This window comes from Pteropus medius, unplaced genomic scaffold, assembly GCF_902729225.1.
Source record: "Pteropus medius unplaced genomic scaffold, Ma_sr-lr_union100, whole genome shotgun sequence".
Taxonomy (NCBI): Eukaryota; Metazoa; Chordata; class Mammalia; order Chiroptera; family Pteropodidae; genus Pteropus; species Pteropus medius.
Genome location: NW_024349797.1, coordinates 22,781,595 through 22,800,426, shown reverse-complemented (window position 1 = coordinate 22,800,426; position 18,832 = coordinate 22,781,595). Strand labels below are relative to the sequence as shown.

At 55.2% G+C, this 18,832-nt stretch overlaps 1 protein-coding gene and 1 non-coding gene across 2 annotated transcripts; both read right to left on the bottom strand.

Moving 5' to 3' along the window:
• Positions 1–2,551: 2,551 nt before the first annotated feature.
• ZNF839 (zinc finger protein 839) lies at positions 2,552–15,151 on the bottom strand. The gene is given in 9 exon segments (XM_039884272.1): positions 2,552–3,568; positions 4,277–4,406; positions 4,538–4,666; positions 5,928–6,077; positions 6,739–6,831; positions 9,043–9,273; positions 9,707–10,428; positions 10,431–10,548; positions 14,827–15,151. Coding segments are annotated over 9 exon segments (2,718 nt in total). The 5' UTR covers positions 15,094–15,151; the 3' UTR covers positions 2,552–2,690.
• Positions 15,152–17,940: 2,789 nt separating this feature from the next.
• Positions 17,941–18,014, bottom strand: TRNAI-AAU (transfer RNA isoleucine (anticodon AAU)). Its single transcript has one exon. It is a non-coding gene; the product is annotated as a tRNA-Ile (tRNA).
• Between the last annotated feature and the right edge of the window lie 818 nt (positions 18,015–18,832).

Genomic DNA, 18,832 nt, shown 5'->3' with positions numbered 1-18,832 from the left:
GCCACCGGTTGTCCTTCACTGTTGATTCTCTGCTTCGCTGACGTTTAGGCTGGCCCGGGGTCACCGGTTTAGGACTAGGTGTGGCATGTGACCGATGAGAGCAGAGAGCCTGTTGCACCTTCCAGATCAGAGGCCTTAAAAGGTGTGTGTGCTCCTGTTCCTTCTCCCCCACTGGGGGATGCTGCAGACACAAGGGGGCCCTGAGCCTCCCATACCTCCGTGAAGAGGGCCACCCTAGGGGTGAGGAAGCAGCCTGGGTCTGGACCACCTCCAGAGCAAAGCCACCCAGCTCTCCAAGTGCCTACCAGCTCACATTTTGAGAGGTGCCGTGGTCTCAATGTGTCTCCCCGGAATTCACATTGAAATCCTAACCCCCAAAGGAAGGGGACGGTATGAGTCGGCGGGGTCTTGGGGCACGCTGGCATCCTGAGCGCGGAGCCCTCGTGAATGCGGTTAGTGCCTTATCTCAAAGAGGCTCCGGTGAGATCCTGGTCCCTTCCACCATGTGAGGACACAGTATGAAGGTGCCGGCTGTGAACCGGGAAGCGCCCTCACCCCGCCAGCCGAGCTGGAGCCCCATCTCCGACTTCCTGCTCCCACACTGTGAGTGATAACTTCCCATTTGCGAGATGCCTGGTCTGTGGTTGTCGTAGTAACCTGAACGGACTAAGACCAGAGAGAAATAAAACAGTCTTGTTTACATCACTGCATCCTTGGTATCTGTTAAAACAGCCAGCTGATAACCTATCAAGAGGAAGGTTGGGACGTGTGTCCACGGGTGGCGGTGGTGGCAATGGGGATAGCACGGGATTGGTTCATCTTCCGTACGTCAATAAAAATGCATAAAACTGAAGCACCACGAGTGAGCATAAGCTTGGTATTTAGCGATGGAAGCTGAAACGCCACAGAGACAGCTGGAGACCGGAAGGTGGTGGCTGGAGAAGAGGGCGGCGAAGACAGGAGCGGCCGTCGTGTGGCAGCGCAGGTTAGTGTGACAACGCTGGGTGGTAATCACGCTGCAACGTGCACGTATCAAATCCAAACAGGAGCTGCGTCTATAAAGACTAAGTCTTAGAGAACCGACACTTTCAACTACATGCATGTATAATTGTTAAAAAATAAAAACCAAACAGAAAAAAGAACGCTGAGCAAATGGGGGAAAAAACCAAGGCAATTATCTCTGGGGAAAACAAACGCTGACAAAGTGTCATCACGGGACGCCAGGCTCAGCAGTGAGCAGTATTCACATTTCGCTGTACGACTGACTGACCACCAACCCCAACCGTGACATAAGGACGACGGAAGTGTAGAGCGGGACAACATGTGAGCCACGTCCCCAGACAGCCATGGCCAGGCGCGTGGAGGTCGGGAAAGTGGTGGCCTGGGTGAGGGAACTGAGGCCTGGGGTCGGCCGACTTGCTCGTCAGAGGCCCTCGGCAGCCCTTGACGTTTTATGCTGTGTGTGTATTATTCCCTAGACGAGAATGAAGACTTATCTTAAAGACATGGACCTCAGAGGGCATCAGAGGCTGAGTCTCCACGGCCCCTCCCTTCCGGGTCCACTCTCCCCACTCCCACGACCTGGCGGATGACCTGGTGCCCCAGAGCAGAGGGGGTGCACCTGCAGGGCCCCCCAGCTTTCTAGGAAACACAGCGAAAAGGGAACTGTTATTCATCACATTTAGGACTCGTTCACAGCGGCTGGACGCAGACTGGGTGCCAGAGACCATGGTAAATGCCGGAAACACATCCTCACTGAAGGCCCACACCGGCCACGCAGTGGCGTCGCCCGGGTGGTGTGAGTCCCAGATGTGCCCTGGTGCCTCTTCACGCTTGCGCCTAGGCTGAGTAGCTCAGACTGTGAGTACCGTGTGTACAAGAGGAAGTTCTTGATGAGCAGATTCTCACCTGTTTTCTATGTACTAAGGTCACGTGCCAGTGCAGTGCTGTGACGCCGCCGCTGCGCTATCAATCTGTGTTTGGGGACCCTGCAGACGCTGCCCTGGGGGTCGGTAAGGGCGCCCCAAGCGCAGGTGTGTCAGCCTTGAAGGCTGGGGTCGGGTCTGCGCCCGTCGGCAAATTCACTGTCTGTTTATAGTAGCATCTGCATAACGAAGTTAAGATGCGCTGGCTAGCGACAGGGTTATGTCCTGTGAACAGAGACGTGTATCAGGGCCTCGGTGGCCCCCACCACGGTGGGATCCGGCCCGCTTGTTGTCAGGCGGGGCACCTAGCTTTTACGCCTCACTCGCCTCAGTCATACACTGCAAGTAAAGATGACTTTCTTCCCCATTTCCCAGTTAAATGTGCCCAGAACGGCTCGCTTACTTAGTTTTTACTGAACCTAGAAGCAGCTTCTAGTATGACCCAATCTGGTGAAGAAGCAGCACATCAGAAGGAGAAAAGGGACGGTCATTTGGGACCAGGGAGCAGATGATCAAGTCATAGCGGGATCAACTGCAACGGCCTCCGACACTTCTGCGAGGTGGCCAGCGGGAGGAAGGCGTCCATGACAGCCACCCGTACGACGAAGGAGAGAGAGAAACGCAGACAGTGTGGTAGAAAGACATTCTTTATAAATAAAATGTTCATCTGTGTCGGTATTCACATTAGAAAAATATACATTACTTGAAATAGACTTTTTTTGGATAAAATACGTACAAACCTAGGGCTGCGGTCGTGACCCCGTTTCACTGCAAGGGCTCTGCCTCCACGGTTCCTAGAGGCAGCCGATCCGGGGGGACCGTCTGCAGGGCAGGCCCCTCCGCCTGGGTCAGTATGACAATGCCCTCCTCCCCAGACACTATGGAACCCGGGTGGGACAAGAGAAGCCCATTGGGAGTCTGGATAAATATCTGCTCCTGTCCCTGAGACAAAAGTTCGCGGCACGCGTTGGTGATTTCAAAGGCCACGGCTTCACCGACGGCAGGGACGCTCCCCAGTGCCCTCTGGTCAGTGTGCACCCCTGTCCCACAGGGAAACTGGTCCAAGTCCCCTGCGTGGCTCCCAAGCCCCTCGTCAGCAGACGGCGATCCAGCCTGGCCGGGCCGAGGCCCCAGCTTGGGCATGGTGGTGTAGGCACAGTCCATGGATGAGGCTCTGTCCAGTGGAGGGGCTGTGACCTCCGCTCGCAGGGCTTTGCTGGGGCTGGCCGGCTGGCCACCCAGGTGGCGGTCAGGCATCTCGCGGGACTCCCCAGCCTCGGCCCTTCCAGACCCTGCAGGCAGCGAGGCTGCCGCTCCTCCCGCGGAAGCCGAGCTGCTGCAGAGGGCCCAGCTCCCCAGGCTGTCCCCAGCACCCAGGTCTGAAGGGCATCCCTGAGCTTCCTCCGTGGGGAACGCTACTGCCTGCTCCTGGGTCATCGTCCCGGGCTGGGTGTGAAGGCCCAGCCCACCGACACCTGGATAGGACAGTGGGGGATGCGCAGACCCGCTCCCGGCTGCCGAGTCGGCAAACGCCGTGAGCCGCTGGCCCGCCTGTGGGGTGCCTGTGTTGCTGTCAGGGCCGGGCACCGCGTGGCCTTCTTCAGGACGGCGGGACGTGTCCCCATTCACTCGAGGGGCACAACCTAAACAGTGTGTGAAAATACGTGATCGTTCGTGAGCTGCGGCACAGCCTGTTCGCCGCACTCACTATCTGAACGAGCTGGTCCAGATTCACTTTCTTGCCCCCAAAAAATGAAAACATAACCTCTCCTTGCTACTTGGGTTGGGAGCTTCCAGACACAAATGAAGTTCCGAGAGGAAATCCAGACCAGCCGGGCGAGGGGGCCGGGTTCCACACAGGTGCCCGAGCTGTCACTGCTTCCCGGCAAAGAATCTGCCCTCCCCTACTCGTTACTTGTTAAGTAATAAGTTGGAAAATGGAGAATGCCTCAAGCTGGGGGCCTTGGCATCAGGCGGGGGATCAGGTGGCCCTGGTAAGATTTCAGGTTGATAACCATTCTCAGTATGCCAGGTGTTCAAAGTGATAGTTCTGGCCAGAGCCGAATACAAGCCAGAGCGCGGCTTGTCTTCGAACGTTAAGTCTCGCCGGCACCGAAAGCAGAGTCTGCACGAAAGCCGAGCCACAGACCCCGCTGTCCTGGGCACACGCGTACAGGGCCCAGGAAAACCTCAGCGACCTCGAGACCCACGGGGGGTGGGAGGGAGCGGTAGACGTGAAATGGCAGGATGGGGGCGCGGCTGGGGTGAACTGAGAAACCAGAGGGGTCTCTTAAATGCGGCCACAGGGACACCCGATCCCCAAAAGCAGGCCTGACACACGGGGCACTTACCCACCCCGGCCGCCGGGGCACGCGCGGTCGGCTTCCGCGGGCCTCTGCCGTCGGCAGGGGACTCGGCGGTGTCCTGGCGCAGAGCAGCCCCCCGGGTCCTTTTCACTGAGGCCAGCCCCTCCTCTGCGGCCTGGGAAGAGAGGACCCGGTCAGCTAGGATGGGGCAAGCGGGCCAGAGCACCTCGGGCCCGAGAACAGTGCTGCGAGCTGAAGGGGTCGAGCCGCCGCAGTCGCCATGGAACAGGCAGAGCCTGCGCCCACCTCGCTGTCCCTCTTCTGGCCACCAGCGGCCTCTCCGGCCGCCTCTTGGCTGGTGCGCACGCAGGGGCTGCGACCTGGGTGTGCTGCTTTTCTCCTCAGGAATTCGGTGATTCCTAAGGACTCGGCGACCTGAGGACAAGAGACGCTCCACTCAGAACACGGTGACACCAGGAGCCAGAGCCCCGCGTTTACAGCCGCGGACGCGTCGCCAGTGAGGGCCGCAGAGCAACGCAGAGCGATGCAAAGCTGGACCGGGTGGCGGGTCAGCGCCAGAAGATTCTGGGTTAGCACAGTGTGGCGCACACTGAGAAGATCTTTAAGAAAACTCCACACACTCTGTAGTGTCACCTCGCGCTTAACAGTGGTGGCCTGATAGCGCGGGGCTTTCTTGCCCATCGTGCCCCCTCTTCTAAATTCTCACTGGTGCCTTCAGCAAATCATCCTGCCTATTCCAGAACCAGGCTCCTTTCCTGGTTGGGAGGAAGGACGTGGGTTTGGGAGCTGAGAGCCCGAGCTGGCCCACTTCTCTGCTCACAGCCCGGGGGACCTTGGCAGCCTCTATGGCCTACCCAAGTCTCGTCCTCGCTGTACCAGGGACACTGCAGCTGCTTTGAAGGCTGGGCTAGAGTCCACGGGCGAAGCGCATGTAAAGGTCATTTCACGGGGACATCGGAGGGCGCAGGCCGTGGGAGGATGGGCAGGGAAGCAAGGGCAGCAGGTCAAGGCTAGAAGAGGACCGGGTTGGCAAGTTCAACGTCTGCTAATCTGACAGCGTCCCCTTCGCAAACCGTGCAGGGGCTTTGCCAGAGCCAGGGACATGCTCACTGGCACGGATAGTGGGGATGAGGACCCTGCCTCATGCTGGGCACAGTGAGAGCCCCTGAGGGAACTGACCACGTGGTGTGTCCTATGCCCAGCAAAGAGTTTTATCCAAAATGAGACAAATCACATCTTCAAAACATATTTCTGTCAAGGACCCAACACAGCTAAAGGCAATTCAGTGATGACAACGATAGTGAACTATGTCGAAACCACCACGAACAGCAGCCGTGGGTCCCTGTGTACGCCTCCCAAACCCCAAAACCCCCCCAAACCCGCCTCACGGGAGAAGCGACACGCCCTGCTGCCCGTGGTCTCTGCTGCATCAGCAGGAAGGGGGCGGGTTACGGGTGTGTGCGGTTTTCTTTAGCTCATCTGCATTTCTGAGCTTTCTGAAAAAAGCGTCTATTGCTTTTACGTTAAGAAAAAAAGACCTGCACTTGATGGGAAAAAGAACGAAAAAGAAGTTGACGATGAAGGTGTCACTACAGAAATCGACATTCTCCTTCTCAACAGACACCCTGCCTTCGGCTAGCACTACGAGCAAAACCCTTCGTCCGTGAGACTGTACCTCATTGTCGTTTATTTCCAGAGGCTCCTGAGACCATGGGCCGGAGCTACAGAGGTAATCGTGACACATTTTCTTAACCATTTTATGCAGCTCTTCAAATTCCTTGTACACGGCTGGGAAAAAAGGCTTTGCGAGATGAGCTTTTTCAACCTTAGTGAAGATAAAAGATGACAAAAAAAGGTTTAAACCCAAACCAATGAGGTGAAAAATACAAGACATTTTAAGGAGGACAGGATATATTGTCCATGGCGGGCATTTCCTTCACTCCCCAGAGAGCCTGCTGTGTGTCCAGCACTATGCTCGGCAGGGGACACCGGAATGGGCCTGGGGAGAGAAGGAGGGGGATGCAGAAGAGCCAGGAGGACCTGGCTGTCCCGTGGCCGTAGGCAGGAGGAGGGCCAGGCCTTCTCCCCACGCCTCAAGTCATGCTGACGCCCCCTGAAGGGTGGGTGCAGGCAGCCTGGGTGGCATCAGCAGAGAGGGCTCAGCAGAGCGGGAGCAGAGGTGGCCGTGAGGATGGCTAGTGGGTGCCGGGGAGAAAGGCGACGAGGGCCGTGGGCTGGCCGAGGTGTGCTGCTACCCTGTCGTGCCTCCCACGCAAAGTGAAACAGTCAAGAGCCTGTGGGCGGCCTGAAACCGGGCCACGCAGGCCCGGGCCCCCAGGCCAGGACCAGCAGGTCCATTCAGCTCTGTCCCAAAGGACAAATTGATTCCGAAAGGCCTGGCCCTTTCTAAAATAAATGTGAAGGATGCCTTTCTAAGTAACTTCCAATCATCCTCTAGATCATTCAGAAACACTAAGACGACTCACCTTCATCAGAAGAAACTCATGCACAGTCACAGCCTGGGCCAGCTGAGGCAGAGCCAACTCCACGAGATCCTCCCGGTCACACTGGTGCAGAAACTATCAGAAGAAAGCATTTGACATCTTTGAAAGGCCACAAGAATTTCTCAGTAGCCAACAAGTTGGTGTAACAAAGAACGTAAAAGACGTAGTTCCCGCAAATCTCAGCAACTAAGCAACTCTCAACTATTAACGTTCTACTTTACTGAAGATCTCACTTGTTCACCCGTTAACAAAGCCCTGTGATCAATTCTGGATTCAAAGCTCCACTGCCCCATGACTGCACTGAGCGCGCCGCGGGTACCAGGCCTTGGAGGACACAATGGTGGGGACTGTTCCCTCCTCTCCAGGGCTCACCAGCCAGTGCCAGAGAGAAAAACGCAGACAAGTCCCGAGGCAGCCCACAGCCAGGACACCAAAGTACAGGGGCGAGGCAGGACGGGGTGGGTGTCAGGGAGGGAGATGCAGGAAGGATGCGGTCCTCGGGGCTTAGTGACAGCTGGACACAGGGAGGGGTGTGGAGGAAGAGGAGACACGGACACCTGCTGAGGGCCCAGGCAGACCGCGGACAAGATAAGGGTGGGATGGGAAGCCAGCTGTGGGCTCTGAAGCTCGGGAGAGTTCTGAACAGGAAGTATGGGTGTGGGCGTCTGCAGAGGGAAGATGGATGGATGAGGGCGGCAATCGGGTGAGGCGGACAGTGGGGGCGGTCCTGAAGACAAAGTCTTACAAGGCTGGGGGGTCAGAAGGGCCGTCAGGGGCTGCGAGGGCTGGAGGGGGTTCAGACAGCAGCAGCTGGTCAGCAACCGGGAAAGCAAAGGAGGATCTTCAGTTTGTAAGAAACAGCGTTTGACTGAGACTTGCAAAAGCCCTCAGAGAACAATGACCGCTGCCTTCCAACACCCCCAGAGGTTGGGGTGTCACCTCAGCGCCCCAGCGCACAGCACAGGGCCCTCCTCAGTTCCCTGCTTCGCTCTCTCGCACAGCTGTTGGTTTGGGTCGTCTCCCCTGAGTGGGGCCGTGTCCACCTGGGGCACACTGTCCCCTCCTCACCCGGACGGGCCTGATTCTTGTGGACTGTCAGTGCATAAGTTAATGCCCGATGCCAGGGTGTCCTCGCCTGTAAGAGTCGAGAGCGGCCCTGTTCAGAGTGGTCCTTGGTTGCTTCTCTGTGTGACGGATGTGGCATCGGGCATAGACCATTGATGGCATCACGTTAGAGTCGCCGTTACACAGAGCAGACGGGCCTCACTGATCCCGGACGCCCTGTCGCACGCTCCTACTTAGTCGACACCAAACAGCCTGGACTGGAATTCTGGATCTGCCACCTCCCTGTGCAGTCACCTTGTACAAGTTATTAGGCTGAGTTCGAGGTCTCTCATCTTCTAAGTCAAGATGATAACTATGTCATCAGGGAAGTGGGGTGCACCTGGAACTAGGCACGAGGTCTGTTGGTGTGGCTGAGCCGCCCCGCAAAGCCCAGTAGATGGTGGCTGTTTTGATGCTGAATGGGTCAAGTCAAGGACTGCAGCGCCTCCTACTCCCCAAAACTAGCCCTTCTCGATTAATTAACAAGCCCCTCTGGGAAAAAAGCCAGTTCCTCAGCATTTACATTTCCCACTAGAACAGGAAACTAGGAAACCCGCGTCCTCTGAAACTTCTTCCCTTTGTCTGTAGGAGTTTGGAGGCCAGGGACCCCAATGGCCACTTTTTCTGGTGCCAGCTGTCTCACCAACTTATCTCACACTCTTGCTATTTTTCACCTCTTTTCTTGAAGATATTTATCCAGCCATTACCAGGCCAAGAAATACATCCTAGCCAAAAGCAATGTGATTAAGTTTAGGGTTCCACTTTTCCAAGTCAATTCAACTAAATTCAATAAACCTACTTTCAAGGGGCTGAAATGGAGATTCCAGGGTTCAAAACCCAAAACATGCTTTTTATACCTTGAAACTTTTAACAACAAAAAAACCACATTTCTGTTGTCATCTAAATGGCTTCCGTGAAAACACATTAAAATTATTCCAAAACGTACAAAGACAAGCATCTTGTTTTAAATAAGGCACCCTGGTAATTTCGAACAGGTGACTTAGGAAATCTTTCGGGTTAAAGCTCCCCTTAAATTTACCATGTGCTTCATCCATCCAGTTCCATTTCCGGCGAACCGTTTAGTGGATCTGGGTAGTTCACTTTCAGATTCAGAAACCTCAGAGTGAACTGTGCGCACCGTGCCACAGAAACGGGTTTCAGGGGCAGGAGTCAGCGACGCACCTCCGCGAGCCTGCGCCTGGCCCTGCTCCTCGCCGTGCTCCGCGCACCTGCTGCCCCAGGGCCTGCGTGCGGTTGGGCCACCCTGCTCTCCTCCAGGACCGCGGCACTGGGCTCCGCAGGGGCCGTGGGGCGGCCACTTCCAGGTCCTGGGTGTCCCTCTGATCCCGGGAGGGCCGAGTAGCTTCCATCTGCTGGCTCAGACACCAACGCCTCTTCCATGGGCTGGCCATTCTGGATGGTGTTGGGAGGGGCGGAACAGGGAGAGAACATCCGGCCGTGTCAACGCTGTCCCCGGGAGGCACCCCGCGGACTGCCGCCCGGTCTGACCTTTCCCAAGACCCGCTGCACGGGACGTCGGCCGAGAGCGCTCTGCGAGCGGCTTTACCCACCAGCTCTGATGTGGCCGCTGCACCCCCACTGGACACACTCACTGAACCAGCTACACCAGCCGGGAGACTACGTGGCCTCGCTCAGCTGGCAGCGGGGCCGACAACAGTGGGGCCTCAGATGCCCCAGTGTGATTTTGGTTCTGCCGGGGCCTTTGCCTGAACCCCTCCCCTAACCCTATAAGGGTTAATTTAAGGATGATGGGCAGGAACAGTGTCACCAGATAGAAACGGTTCCTGCAGGCCACCCCCTGCTGACCGGGCGCCTCCTCACTTACAAGAGCGGGTGTGGACAGCCCCGGGGAAGTCAGGCTGACGGTCTTGCCCTCCACGCAGCCCCGGGCCACGCTCCCGTTGGCTTTCTCAGGCAGCACCGTCTCCGGTTCCGGTCGGCCGTGGCCTGGGTTAAGTTTAAAATGCCGGGCCAGTCCCCCCTTTCCTATGTATGACTTCTCACACGTGTGACACTTAAAGGTTTTGGGCCTTAAGGAGCAGCTCGGCAGGTCGAAGAGCGCCTGCTTCTCCCTCTGCTCCTCGTCCTCCTCCACGCTCAGCTCCGAATAATCGTCAGAATCTGACAGGTGACCGTCGGCCAAATCCTCCGTTTTTATGAATTTATAATCTTTAGCTTTATACTTGGGAGGTCGAGAGATCCGCCCAGAACGTGTTTTCACTTTTAAAGACTTTTTCAGTTTCTCACTGTGTTTTGTATGCAGGTTGGAAATCAATAAATTTGCTGAACTGGATGAAACAGAGGTTATTGCCGGGGGGTCAGAGGCTGACAACAGGGCCAAGGTGGCACCTTGTCCATTCAGAGCCTGGGGGGCCGCGACTGTCTTTGCGGAGACTGGTCGGAGGGCAGGCAATGGCCTCTGCACAAACACCTGAACAGGAGGTGACGGTGAGTTACTCAGGAAGCACAGCTGTGTCCCGGTGCCCAGGACGGGCTGAGCCCTGAGCAGCTGAGGGCTGGCGACACTGAGCCCCAGCACGCTGGGGGGCCTCCCGGGTGGCTGGCTGGCCTGCCCGCCGTGGGCTGGATGGCGGCTGGCGGGGGCACCGGCTGTTCCTGGCCTTTCATTTCTCCAGATGTCACCTTGACGCAAATGGCTTCCAGTTGCTGAAACAGAGAAAGAGAAAAGAAGCACTATGCTTATCAACGTTTCTACAATTTTGCTCTCAAATCGACTGTTGAAGTATTTTTTCTAAATTATAAAATGCATCTTACGTATATGAAAGTCTATATGTACTATTTAGAGTTGGGTTTCTTAACCTTTCTGGCCAGACCACAGTGATATACTTTACGTCACATCCGTAGGTTCCTGTGGGAACATTCGCAGACATAAATAAGAAGTTCACAAAGCTACTTACCATTCATACATAAATGCCTTCTGAGAATAGTATCTAGTCTACAACGCTTTTTAAAAAAATACTAGTCGTAACCCAGTGAATTGATTTCATGACCCATTAAGAAATATCCTTCTTATAGTTTTACCACGTGTTATTTACTTGGAGTTTTTAGTACTCTAAATTGGACTCAATTCAATATGTGGGCTCATTTTTAAGTTTTTAATGAAATTCTGGAAACCAAATAGGCCACAAAGAACACTGTACCCCAGGTCCCTGCCACCCACCCGAGACATGCAGCATTCCCAGTGCTGGCGAGGCCCCCTGCTGTTCGCCCAGCCCAACGCCCTTTTCTTCGTCCCATCCTGGATGTGCTGTTTATCATTCTTGTGCATTTTTTATATTACAGATGTAGTATGGCTAAAAACATGCGGTTCAGTTTTGCCATGTTTTTAAATTTCACATAAATGGCTATCATCTCCCGCAACCTGGCAGGGCTTTGGGGTTTCACGCTCTCTCTTGCTTGTGAAATTCATCAATATCGAGGCATGTAGCCCCAGGGGGTTGATGGTCTTTGCAGTAGGAGAGCAACACTCTTCCGTTGATGGACGGGTGGTCTCCATCCCTGAGCTCTGATGCCGGCTCTGAACCCTCACGGATGTGCGTGTACACAGGTGTGAGCTTCTCCAGGGCACACACCTAGAAGTAGGGCTGCGTACCTTCAACAACTTTTTTTTAACATCTAACAAAATTTTAAATGCGTGTGCTTTTGGACCCAGCCATGCTGCTTCTTGGCTCCCCTAAGAAACACTGGTGTAGGCACGGAGATCTACGTCTAGGAGATTCAAAGCAGCACTGTCTGTAACAGCAAGCAGCCCCCAAAGGAGAAGCTGCCGTCCACCATGTTCCAGAGAGTTACTGAGCAGTGACCTGCACCAGAGGCAATGGGACATGGGTCGGGGATACAGCAGTCGGGCTCGGGGGAGGACAGCAAAACAGAGAAGGTCCCTGCCCTTGCAGAGTAGAAATAACGAGAGAAGAGAGACAAAGCTCACCACCCGGAGCGGGCTTTCTCAACCCCGGCACGATGACACTGCAGACCAGTGATTCTCTGTCCTGGTGGCCGGCCTGTGCACTGCAGGACGTTGAGCAGCATCCCTGTGTCTATCCACAAGATGCCAATAGCACCTCCCATGTAGTGACAATCAAAAATGTCTCCGGACATTGCCAAATGCCCCTGTGGGGCAAAATCACCCACGGTTGAAAACCACTGATTTAGGGCCACCAACAGGCCCTCTGTAGACTCAACCCTTTACCAAGTAGATGGTGACTAAAAATGTCACACGGAGCAGAATGAAAACCCTCACTGAAATCAAGGTGGGTTACATCTGTCTGTATGCACATGACACACCTACGACACGCAGCAGAGACAATGAATATACTGCTTTATGAGGAAGTGTACAGAGCTGGTGCCAGCATCCCATTAGTCCCCAATCCTGGGCCACCGAATCAAATGACAACTAGATTTACTTTGCATATCTTTTAAGAATCATATTTGTTTTCTACCAGTTATTAGAATATTTCTCTAAGCTCTTGGGATGGTAACTAGTATGTAATTAAACACACACACACTCTCTCTACTGTTTAAGGATTACCACAGTGGCAAAACTGATCTAAATGTTTAATCTGCTATTAAGGCTAGTTTACCATTTGGGTATTAGGCTTGATACTTCGTTATTCATTCATTTCATTCAGCAAACGCTCACTGAGTATCTCTGGGGGCCACACATGAACACAGGCCAAGTCCTCTTGCCCCTAGAGGTGGGGGGTAGCTCCCACCGCCATGCCTCAGTCGCCTGCTGACTCAGGCTCTCCTGCCCAAACTATGTACTTTCCAAAGCTCCGCTGATGATTCTGAAGGCAGACTAGGGTCCCTAAGGGATGCAGACAGGGAAGCAGTGACACCGTGGTGCAGCAGGTGCCATGAGAGGCAGAGGGCAGGAGAGGCCCAGGGGTGCTGGGCTCCCCAGGAGAGAGGACCTCCAAGAGGGGCTGGAGGGCTGAGCTGAATTTTTGCAGGTGGAAAAGGTATTCCAGGGGTAAGGAAAATCACGGGTGGACGCATGGAAAGGGGCGCGGAGTATTGGAAGAAACTAGAAATGCTTCTGTGGGGCAGGAACAGAAGGATGAGGAGGGACGAGAGCCCAAATCTGACCCGTGGGAGTGGCCACTTGGTCTGTGTCTTCTGATCGCATCACCCCAGAGAACCACAGGCCCTCGAAAGGCACACCCGCCCCAGCCCCGACACCGCCTCACCTCTTCCTCATTTTCCACTTGCCAAATCTAGTTCAGATGCCACCTCTTCCACAAAGTCTCTTCTAATCCCCCCAGCCAGAAATGACCTTTCTCTAAATGCGTTTAGTTCTTTACCTGTGTCTCTAGCAGTCTGACCTCGATTAGAAGGTATCTGAGTCCTGTTTTACCTCCGTGGTTACATTATCACCCCCTTAGGGGCAAGGCACACATCTGGTTTGCCTTTGTGGCCCCATGGCGCAGCTGGGGTTCAAAGAGTACTAGCTGAATAGGCGGCACAACTACATTACCACGAATGCAGGTAGAATTTGTATCATCCCAATGAGATTGGCTACAGAATACAATCGAGCTGCCTAACTCTTAATCAAAGTTTGCTTTCATTTGATGGAAAATGTCATGTTTGGACATTTTTCTAAGCTGCCACACCAAACCCAAGCTGTGGTCACATTCGACAGGCCCTGGAGTGCAGCCACACCTGAGGGATCCTAGGCAAAGTCAGCCGACCTCCCTGAGCTTGTCGCTCATCTTTTAAACGCTGAACAAACACTGGTGTGTGGCTGCTGAGAACGGAGCAGCCCGGCACAGTGCGGGGCGTGGAGCAGAGGCTCTGCGAACAGCAGCCACCGACACCCTTCTGCCACCACGCTTGTGCTGCGCCTGGCTCCCGCGGGAGGCCGCTGTTCCCGCAGCAGAGTAGGAGCCACAAAGCTCACCCCTGGGCCATCCCTCGTGCAGACAAGGACACGGAAGCCCACAGAGGCTGAGAAGGAGTTTGGGCAGAATCGCACTTGTGTCTTCTCAAACTTTAGCAAGACACCTCTCCGGTCCAGAGGACCAGCTGGGTACAACTGCAGCCAAAACCACCCGGTCGAAAAACCAAAACGAGCGACGAGCACTGCTGAGTCTACCCTCCGCCTCGGTCTTCCGGGGAAGACGCGCCGCTCTGGCAGTTTGCGGGGACAAGCTGCTCACTGACAGCCCCGGAGATGAACGGGGTGCGGATGGACAGAAGATGCGAAGGACCTCGGCTCCGGGACCGTCCGGGCCGGGGGGACCCTGTTCTGGTGGCAGCTTCCCTTGCGGCCAGGAGCGGTGCGAGCAGCTAGCGATGCCAGAGAAGCGGGGTTCGACAGCAGAGAAGCGGGGTTCGCATCACGCCGAGCGCCTTCGCAGGCTTCGTTCGCTAAGCGCGCAGCGGTGCGGGCCCGGGCACCAGCACTCGGGGTGCACGTCCGTGGGGCACCAGACTGCGCTAGTTCCGTCCCAGGTCCCCACGGTGGCACTCGCAGCGCCTCCCCCTGACAGGTCCTTCTCGTCTGTTCCTTTTAACCCATTCAGGCCCGGCCATGTCGGCCTAAGACCCGCGCACTCTAGAGGGGCCCCCGGTCCCCGCCGCGGCTCGGTCCGAGTGCACCTCGGGCGCGGGGTGTGTGGCCGGGGTCGGGGGCCGGGGGTCAGGGGCAGGGACCGAGGTCGGGGGGCGGGCGCGGGGCCGGGTCGGAGCCGGGACTGGGGGCTCGGGGACCGGGGAGGCAGGGCCGAGGGCGGGGTCCGGGTCGGGGTCAGGGCAGGGGACCAAGGTCGGGGGGCGGAGGTCGTGGGCCGGGGCGGGGGTCCGGGGCCGGGGGTCGGGGGTCCGGGGCCGGGTGGGGTGGCCGCCGTCCTCGCGGGCTTGGCGGGCCCCGAGTCCTCGCGCCCCCCGCCCGCCTCGGTCGCCCCGGGGCCTCGCGCGCCTCACCTGCGGCGGCAGCAGGCGCGGGGGACGCGGGGGCCCGGCGTCCGGGCCCCTCCGCAGGGCGGCCTGGCGGGCCGCGTCCCTCAGCCGCCGCGCCGCGTCCTGCAGCACGAAGGCGGGCGGCTCGGCGGGCGGCTGCGCCCTCGTCACCTGCTCCAGCACCCGCCGCAGCTGCTCGGGGCCCAGCGGGGCCAAGCGCACGGCGCCGCCGCCCCGGCCGCCGCCGCCGTCCTCGCCGCCTCCCTCGGCCCCCGGCTCCGCGTCCGCCATGGCGGCCGACGCGGGGACTCGAACCCGGGCACTCAGGCGACGGCGGCGCAAATGCGCGTCACCCGGGAGCGGGGCCGCTACGAGTGCCCCGCAGGCCAATACACCTCGGAAGGCGACCGCGCCGCGCCGCGCTTGCGGGTGGGCGGGGAGAGCTGGCAGCGGCGCGCGCAGAGGCGTCGACCTGAACTTAACCTTGAGACGTCGCCTCCGCCAGGAGCTGTCCAGGGTCTCGGAGGCGGAGGCCTTCGGGGTTCTGCGGCCCCTGGCCTGACGTCTCTCCATCCAGATGTTCTCAGTGCCACGTGCATCATCCACCTGCGGATCCTGTCTGGACTTGGAGGTTCCTTGTCCTCACCTCCAGACCGTCCAGTCTAATAGGTCTGGGAGGGGATTCGAAGTGTGCATGTTTAACGAGGGTGCTCCCCATCCCCAAACTGCTCCCAGGGCGACCCCCCGTTCCTACCTCCGCCTCCCTACACGCTCATCCAGACTGGGCACCCCTTGAGGATCCAGATGACAGTTTACTCATTCAGTGCCCGCTCAGGGAGTGAATGATGATGGATGGGTGAATATGAATGAACAAATGAACGAACGAACGAACGAACGAACGGGCAAAGGAATGAATGCACCTCCACCCCTCTTCACATTCAGCCCCCAGCTCTACCGCCTCTCTTCCTCAGCCCAGCCTTTCCCGGTCTCCTGTCTTGGCTCTGCGTGTCTTGAAGCTGCCACCGTGTGCGCCCACCTCAGCTCCCCTCCCCAAGGAGGGCAGAAGGGCCATCGTCCAACAAACACTTAGTAAACCTGCTGGTGTCCTGCCTTCCACGTGCCAGTTTCCACAGGAAGACGAAGCTGGAAACTGGCATTTGCTGTATGATGTGATGAGGGCCTCCATGTCCCTAAGGGAGGAAGCTGAAGGCTAGGCTGGTGTCTGAGAAGGTTCTGGAAGACTTTCTGATCATTTTTCTCTCCACAGTACCATCATCATCGTCATTGTCATTGTCGTCGTGGTCAATACTCACGATGCTTGCAGCAGTGTTCTGATTTAATTAGTTAGGAGCCTCGCTTGGAGGTTGGCCAGAGGGGAGACCAGATTTGTGGGATTTTTTTCAATTTCTTAATCCTTTCCTTTCCTTTCCTTTTTTTTGGTAAACTTTTACAAAAAAGCCCTTCTCATCCTCCCATCCTCAGATGTCAGAAAGGTGCCCTCTGACCCCTAAGCCAAGAACTTCACCCTTCATCTAAAACACAGTTCTTGGTTTTATCATCTGTTCGAAACCGAAAGAGGAAAAACTTTTTCTCTACCCATTTAGGTTCAATTTTGGAGGGCCTGTAATTTAAACTGATAAATGACAGATTAACAAGAGAAAAGACCAACTTTAATCATGTATTTTTATTAATGTATCTATGAGAGTTTACAGAAATATGTGACTCAAAGAGGCAGTTAGAATGTGGGGCTTATACATTATCTCAGTAGGGGAAGGAAAGGAGAGACCGGGCCTTACGGGAAAACAAATGACTTTTAGGAAAGATAAACAGGCCCCTACGTAGAGTTGATGGAAGATACGATAGTTTTGTGACAATGCCCGTTTAAGTGTGCTGCCAACTTCTCTCCAGTGATAAGGGTTGGTCTTCTCTGATTGTCCCCAGGGAAGGGGATTTATGACAATGGAATTCTTCTGAGTTCTTTTGGAAGACTCTGTTTTTAGGCAGAGAAGACTGTTTGGGATCTCAAATGCCTTCTGCTCAAATATTTTTGAGCAGAGGCATGTTCTAGACCCTTTCAAGGCCTTGATTTGGGAAAAAAAAAAAAAAGTGCATTCTGCAGGCAGCAATCTCGGCTGTCTCTTTCTCCTCTGGGTCCCTGCATCTAACAAGGAGCCTGACACACGCGTCTGAGCTGTGACACGCAGCAGGTGTTCAGGAGTCTACTCCAGGTGTTCGCATCCCCCGGGTTCTCCTAACTGTTCATAGTGACAACAGTCCCGCGGCTGGCACTTAGTGAGAACCTTTCCGGACACTCGCCGGACACTTAGTGAGAACCTTTCCCACACGCCGGACACTCGCCCTTCATTCTCCGGTGGTCTGTGGACTTGAGTTGTAATTTATTTAAGTCAGAGCTTAACGCATATTTGAGAAAAGAATGAATGAGTTAGTAGATGTTCTCACTGGAGATTTTTTGAAGATGGCAGAGCCCCTACCGGACCCTGATATAAAATGGCATTGACCCTAAAAAACTGGCTTTTGTTAAACTGAACACTCCTGCCCACGCCTGCAGACTCCAACCAGGAGTGAGTGGGTCGCCCAGCTGCTGTCTGGCTGCAAACTGCAGGACCACGAAGAATAAGTATGAAGCCTAAGATCTCTCTGAAGAGCAAAAAAGTAGCAAGAGAAGGTTTCCAGATGCTTCCACAGCCAGACCGCCTCGCTAGAATCAGGGAGGTCATTGGCCAGTCATTGTCTCCATGACGGTAGGCGTTGGTGTCCCTCGCTGACTGCGGTGCTCCCAGCTTAGACGGCGCCGGGCACACAGTCGGCTCCCTATAAACATTTGTAGCATGCATTAGTTCCAACTCTCAGAAGTCTGGAGAGCTGGGGTCTCTGCAGAGGGCCCTCAGAAGCTCTACATTAGAAAGCGACTGGCGGTGGCATCCTTAAAAAGACTCTGAGAGTGGCTGCAGGGTACAGTGAGCGCCGGATCCTGCCATCTCCCCATAGGCCGCCTGCGAAAAAGCGGAGTTCGGAACATTTCTGCACTCTGATCTGTCCGCACGCAGTTTACAGCCCTCGAAATGTATATTTTAAAAAATGGGGGGGAGATAATCGGCAAAGGAAAAAACGCAGCTGTGGCCCGTACGGGGATCGAACCCGCGACCTTGGCGTTATTAGCACCACGCTCTAACCAACTGAGCTAACCGGCCGCTTACCGTGATCCAGCCGCTGCTGTTCCTATGAGGTGTCTAGGCCTGTGCTGCACTGCAAAGGGGCCTCGTGCCTCCTGGCTAAGTCGGTGGCGCTGGTTCTCACCCGCTTCCGGCTGAGGCTGTTCCCATCCCCCATGGGCTGGGTGAAACACCTGAGACTCAGCGGCTTTCAAGGAGAAGGGAGGCGGCCTCTTAGAGAGAATGAGAGGCTTTCAATGGGAAAATGCAAACTGCAGTGGCTTAGCTGGCGAGAAAGATGTTCAAATGTGGCGACTCAAAGCTATTTTTATTTGTCCTCGAGAATCCTTGCAGCATGGAAACTTCGTGTATCACGAGCTTTTGGTGTAGCTAAATAAAGCTTAGCAATTAACAGAAAATCTGAGAAAGGAGAAAAGAACCACTGAATTCCCCACCGCCCTGGGGTCTCATCACCCTTCTTGCCAATTTTTTTCACTATACAGGTGTATTTAAATATATAGATATATATTTTAAATATATGTTTAAATATATGTAGAGGGGTACAATGTAACCTTGTTTAAAAGAATATAATTTTAATTCTTGCTTTTTATACTTAATATTCTATTATAAGCATATCCCTAAGTAATTGCAAGTTTCATTTCATTGTAAATGGTTCCTCCTTGTTTCATCAGATGGAGAAGCCATAGTCTTTCCTCTCCACTTTGGAAAATGTCTTCATTTTGCCCTCTCTTTAACTAGCACATGAATAAATCATGAACTTGCTGCTGGATGGGCACCAGACAGTACCCACCCCAAAGAGATAGGGTCTGTATGCATTAAAGAGAGAGAGAGAGAGA